The sequence below is a fragment of the Euprymna scolopes genome, chromosome 32, assembly GCF_053919585.1.
Source record: "Euprymna scolopes isolate OS-2025 chromosome 32, ASM5391958v1, whole genome shotgun sequence".
Taxonomy (NCBI): Eukaryota; Metazoa; Mollusca; class Cephalopoda; order Sepiida; family Sepiolidae; genus Euprymna; species Euprymna scolopes.
This window is the reverse complement of record NC_136513.1, coordinates 62,329,121-62,336,078: the sequence shown is the minus strand read 5'-3', so window position 1 is coordinate 62,336,078 and position 6,958 is coordinate 62,329,121. Positions and strand designations below refer to the sequence as shown.

The following is a 6,958-nucleotide window of genomic DNA, read 5'->3' as shown; positions in this document are numbered from 1 at the left end:
TTCGACGGTAATTCTTGGCCTGAAGACGTAATCCCCCAACGTGGGTGATTACAGAAACATGTATGCACATATGTAGCCATTAATGTTTGTATAAATAAAATTAATATATATACATATATACACACATATATATACATATATATACACACATACACATATATACACACACATATATACATATACACACATATATACACACACATGTGTATATATATACATATATACACACATATGTGTATATATATATATACATATATACACACATATGTGTATATATATATACATATATACACACACATGTGTATATATATACATATATACACACATGTGTATATATATACATATATACACACATATATGTATATATATACATATATATACATATATACACACACGTGTATATACATACATATATACACACATATGTATATATATACATATATACACACATATGTATATATATACATATATACACACATATACACACACGTGTATATATATACATATATACACACATATGTATATATATACATATATACACACATATGTATATATATATACATATATATCCACACACATGTGTATATATATATACATACATATATACATTATGCATATACATACGCATATATATATATATATATATATACACGCATATATATATATACATATATATACACACACATATAGATACACAAATATATATATATATATATATACATACATATACACGCACATATATACATACACAAATATATATACACACACACATATAGATATAAACATACACATATATATACACACACACTCTGCCCACATCAAAATAAATATCTAACCAAAAGCATAGTTTACTAGGCAACAATATTTGCGAAAGAAAACCCGAATAACAAGAAATATTACGTAGGTATGACTTCCTTAGATTTCAAAACTCGATATTATGACCACAAAAGTACATTTAATAATAAAAAACACCGTATGAAAACAATGCGAGCAAAGAAATACTGGGAACACAAGGAAAGCGGAAGTTCGCTGGTAGTCGAATGGAAAATAGTAAAACAAGCAAACACATGTAGAGACCTACGAAAAATTTGCTATCCTATACTTTAAAGAACCTTAACATCTATTAAACTGTAGGAGAGAAATAGCGAACAACTGTGTTCACAGGATAAAATTTACTCTAGGATAGAGATACAAAATAATTTTAAAACTAACAATAACAATAGAAAATAAACAAATAAAATAAATAAAAAAAAACTTAACCTAGATTTGAAACAGGTCAAAACACTAGATATCTATGCTAAATAGCACACACACACAAAGGAACGGGTCAACCGGAGATCAACTGGGCCTTTGTACTGTAAGTGCCTGCTCATTGGCTTATTAGAAAGGGTGCGGTAGATACTAGAAAGCTGACTGGCTAACAAAAAACTCAATAGAAGGTGGGTATGTAAAAACGCAAGACAACCACAAAATTCTCGCATAAGCCTGAAGAATGCTAGAGTGGATGAAACACAGAATATTCAGTGTAGCTTAATCGCCGTATATATTTTATAACTTACTAACTAGCTCTACCTACGTATTGAGCACTGTTGAAGTAAATACTTCAAGGTCATGCATAAATTTATACTGTCGTATATTAATTTATGTGAGTAAATGAAGTAGTTATATATATATATATATATATATATAAGCTCTTCAGTATTTAGTGAAGCAAAGGTCACAAAAAGTCATACAATACTGAACAGCCATAAAAATCCATAATGCAAGAAATAATTATCAGTCCAGGCGTAATCAAAGTCGATATTCAAATCATATAAAAAAAATTAAATTAAAGAATAACCAGAGACTATGTTGTCCTTTTTAACATGGTGTCTTAATATTATGATAGGTTAAAACCTCAGAAATCAATACAGAAAACTATTGTGTAGTGGTCCTGAGTTATTAAGTTGTGAGATCTACTTAGCTTAACTAAACATCTGGCAAAAAACCATTCAAGCAATGCAATACACCTTGTTACTTCATTATCATCTCAAACCCCAGTTTAATATTAATTACATTGTATCACAAAAATCACATTTCTGCAGATATTTAAATATATTTCTCCATGAGTTAATAACAAAATGACACTTTGACACAGTGAAAGGTAGTTTGTATGCAGCTTATATAACAGAGTTAATTTATTTTCCCCCAAAAATATAGCCATAATGAACACAACCGAATAGTAAGCTCCGCTTACCCTTTATTCTATAATTGTAACCTTTTGGTTAATATATTTTTCTTACACCTAATCTGTGTTTTCTTTCCATGAAGATAAAGATTTCCAATAGATAGAGATAAAGAATCCTATGTGGACCTGAAGTATAATGGGGGTGGGTGGGTTCACCTCAAATACACAAACGGAATGTTCAAGAAAGATTATCGCTACAGTCCTCTGTCTCTACTCTCGTTGCCTTCTCTCCTGCCTGATCGAGAATAATCTCCCAGCACCGAGAAATGAACATCGTTTTATAGTTTCCATCTTCACGCACACACGAGATTACGTGAGAACGGACAAAGTAAAAATGCTGGCCGCCATGTTTGTTCTTCCTTTTCTTCGCCTGAACTCACTCGCTGAGCCCCCACGGTAAGACTTGTCTTTCTTGCTTCTAACCACAGGACCCAAGATTAATCTTGGGTCCACATAGGACTCTTTATCTCTATCTATTGCAATCTCTTTATCGTTCTCTCTTTTTCTTTCACCCATTTTTCACAATCTTTCTTCAACCCTCTCTTTCTATCTCTCTTATTCTGATGTGTCAAAAAATAATAATGCACTTAATTTCCTGTAGCTACCTCTTTTAAATGTAATACTACTACTAATAATACTATAATCTCATATTTATTGCTCTCAGATAATATCAAGCAGAAGAAAACAATAATATTCTTCATGCTGGGTATTTTTGTTCATATCGCCCACTTTCAAAATAATATATAGAAAAATGATGTGGATAATAAAAATAGTTCAAATCTGGACAACTCCAAGTAGTACAAAAGATTATGTTACCCTTTGCAAAAAATGTGAGAGGTGCACTCACTTTTGTGATACACTGTTTACTGCTATTTATCTATACTTCTTTTTTTCTTTTCCACATCATTTTTACTAGTGTCACATGTTTTTTTCAAAACGTGAATATTTGAAATTTATTGAAAAAAAAAGAAAAGAAAAGAGAACAATTGTTACATACGTACCAAAAATATTCTATTTTTACATTTTCTTTCGTTTATTCTTTTTTTTTTTGATAAATTTCAAATCTTCAAATTTTTTCTACACAAGTTTGTTAATTTAAATGAAACTGAGCAAACTCAGTTAATTTTTATGTCTTGTATTTAATTGTTTTCTCTGTCTTTCACACACGCACACACACAAATTCTTAAATTGTTTTAGATACCAAGGGAACGTTTTAACAACTATTGGTCTCTTTCCCATTCATTTCCCATGCCTAGGGCAATTATTACAGTAGAAATAAGATTTGTTATCGACACGTTCTCTTTCATCTACTAGATGAGATTCAATTGTTAGGAGGTTGGAGGTTGAGCGTTAATAGTGTAAGTGACTTGTTGGATGCTCCTTAACCAACAGAACTTGAACGGAGCATGCTTGGTCTGCAGTCAACACAAGTAAATGTTACACTTAGTGCACATTCACTAAATCACGTGTAAGGGAAAAAGAAAAAAGGAAACTTACTTGTCTTTTTAGAGGTGTGTACATGTGTCAAATGTAATCATCTTAGACTTGCTTGTACAAAGTGGGACAAGCAGATGAGGATAGTGCAGTAAAGCAGTCGGAATAAAGGTGGGAGTGGGGTAGAAATTGCTAAGAAATAACAAGTATTAGATTTTATTATCATTTCTGAAATAGTCGAGGAGCATTTGCATTTAAACCGGAACGAAATTTTGACAGGTTGATTTTTTTTTCATAATATTTTCATATGTAATTTGGAATAACATATGAAAAGTTCCAAGCATGTTTCAATTTCAGTTATAGTGAGGAGGCAGTTGAATAGATTAAAATGCCTATTAATCCTAAATTATTGCATGTAAGATTTTAATGGCTTTTCATAACATTAGATATCATCAATAAGATATCGAACTATAAAACATAAAAAAGAAAAGATATTAAACTATAAAAACTAGAAAATACTATCAAGATAGTATTTTCAACGGAAATATTTTAACTTTGTTAATTGTTAACAAATCGAGCAAAACAGGTATGCGAATCATAAATGATTGTGTGAAAGTCCATCATAATCTTACCAAGCAACATAATGGAGATTTGGGGGACAAAAATCAGCTTGTTAAGATTTAGTTCCAAGAGTTTTTGCCTAGTGCCCTTGAACTAAGAAACAAAAGAGGAAGAAAATAACAAGAAAATAATTTCGATATGAAACCACCACCATTAATTTCACTGAATACTCAAGAAGAATCGTTTGTCTGAAGCTGAAAATGTTAAAGAAAGAAAAGTTTTTTCTTTTGAAAGTGGAAAGAGTAAAGGCTTTCTTACTGTTCAGAAATGGGTACATCATCTTCTTGGGTCATTATTAAGCTACTGCGATGCCCCCTACAAGAAGAGTGGAAACAAAATAATGGCTAAAGGAAGACAGGTTGAAATTTTATATTTTTCAAGAGATTTTGTTTTGCTTTTTAAAAAAATTTTTTTTTTTTTTTTTTTTAATTAGAGAAACAAATACAGGGATTTAATATGGGTAAATTGATTTTACCAACTAAAAGTGTTTTTTTTTTTTTTTCAGATTATATGTAAAGCATAAAAAAAAGAGTAAAAACAAAACAATAAAATGTGAAAAGTACAAAAAGTTATTGAAGTTTTTTTATTTTTTTAAGCAGAAAAAAGAGTAAAAACAAAACAATAAAATGTGAAAAGTACAAAAAGTTATTGAAGTTTTTTTTATTTTTTATTTTTTGAACAGTAAAAAAAAAAAAAAAAAAAAAAAAAGGAGGGTCTTGTTTCAGAGCTGGTAGATACATATGGACACATACATATAAGTAAGAGAGAGAGATAGAAAACAATTTTTAAAAAATGAACAACTAAAAGTTTTTTTTTGTTAACTTCTACAACCACAGTCTTAGTGTTTTAACAAACATTTCCATTAATAGAAACACTACCATTACAAAAACAAACAAAAAAATATAGAATTATGTACAAATTTTTAAAGAGATATTATGTCTTTGATGCCATGTTTCTAAGATTTATCATTGATTCTATATAAGTCATTTCTAATAAATATTCTTACAATGTTGAAGAGAGTTACTCTCATTGTTTTAAAAACAATATAAGCAAACCTGATTTTGAAAGATAAAGGAAGATAACTTCCCGCAACTAAAATTTTAATAAAGATACAACTTTAAATAAGAAGCAAGAAATGCCAACTCTATTTTATAAATATTTATTTTGTATTTATATATTAATTTAAATTTAATAAATGCCAACTCCCTGGGAGGGAGTTACAGAACTGAATGATAAAAAAAAAAATGGAGTCAGCAATTGTTAAAAGAGTTCACACTTTTAACAAGAAATAAAGATAATTCTTTTGACTCTTAAAAAATGGAATTGAATGAAACTTTTAAAAGGGTTTTAACTATAAAAAGAAAAACACAGAAAGAAAAAAGAAAGCCAAAACATGCAGAAAAATAATGAAGATAAAAAGAAAGGGAAGAATTTTATTAATAATATAATACATTTATATAATTTTAAGTAGTTTAAGTCGATGGTTTTAACTGACTTTGAAATAGCAGAACAACCTTTTGGTTATCGTTGTCAGCAGAATTTCTTTCCAGGGAAAATCATGCAATATTAGGTGATCATGCACACAATCAAGCAGCAGAAATAATTAAAAAAAAAAAGAAAAGAGAAGCAACTAACTGATAAAATGCCAATGAATTTGATCTTCTGTTTGAAAGTACACAATCTGCTAATGACCAATTCAACATACATTAGATGAAAATAAATGTTTTTAAAACCCAAAGAAATTTTTCCATATGTAAATATTAAAATCAGTTTCAGTGCAATGAAGATGCTGAAAATTTATAATTTTCAGCAATTTTCCAAATAAAATTGATTCTATAATAGTAGAAAGTACTTGTTTTAGAACTTGTTTATGGATAACATTATATACAGTAATCTATGCTTTGTTGCTTGTTTAGCAAGATGTGATTAGTGAGTGTACTAAAGGATGATCACAGGTGTAACCTTCATGGCCGACAATACTGATCAAAGTCAATGCACATTTTCATGGATGACAAAATGAAAACCTGCTCATTATTTATTGCTTGTTTTTAAGACCATTTCATTATTCATTTAGAGAATCTTAAGATTTCTCGGTTGGAATTTCTGAGTTAGTGGGTGAATGTTAAGCATTCGGTAGAATGCTTCATCCCCAACTTGAACAAACTGATAAGAAAATTAAAAAAAAAAAAATTATCAAATGCCTTATTGAATTCAGTTGCATATACACATTTTTACAAAAGATAAAGTTATTTTATAGATCCTTTCATTGTAGCCAGGATATGTACAATAAATATTCGCTAGCAGAAAAATTGCCTTAAAGAAAGGTAAAGATATTTTATTTTACAACTTACTATTTGTTGCTTTTAAGCTTGCAGTGATTTTTTTGTTGTTGAAAATTAACAAATTAGGTTTAAATAATCATGAATTACCTGTTGTTGAAGATTATCTTACTTTAGTTTACAGATATATATCTGCTATTGCCAACAGAATGAAGTTTTGTCTGTTTTATTGTGATATTATATAGGTTATTTGTAGGCATCCAGCACCAAAAAATACTTACATTTCATTTTAAGCACTTTTATTCAGAATTGATAAAGGTTATGTCAAATTTTTAGTTTAATCAATTAGTAAAAACAGAAATTAGATTTACATTCTACATATAACACATGTACATAG

At 28.9% G+C, this 6,958-nt stretch overlaps 1 protein-coding gene across 6 annotated transcripts in view; it reads right to left on the bottom strand.

Moving 5' to 3' along the window:
• LOC145256384 (mitogen-activated protein kinase kinase kinase kinase 5-like) overlaps nt 1-6,958 on the bottom strand; it is a 662,642-nt gene that overhangs the window by 178,752 nt on the left and 476,932 nt on the right. For 4 of the 6 annotated variants that reach the window (XM_080115226.1, XM_080115224.1, XM_080115227.1 and 1 more), the window contains one exon: nt 4,541-4,597. The exons of the other annotated variants lie outside the window; for them this stretch is intronic. In XM_080115226.1, coding sequence (XP_079971352.1) covers nt 4,541-4,597 — 57 coding nt within the window. The remainder of the gene's footprint in view (nt 1-4,540; nt 4,598-6,958) is intronic. 6 annotated transcript variants of the gene reach the window in all.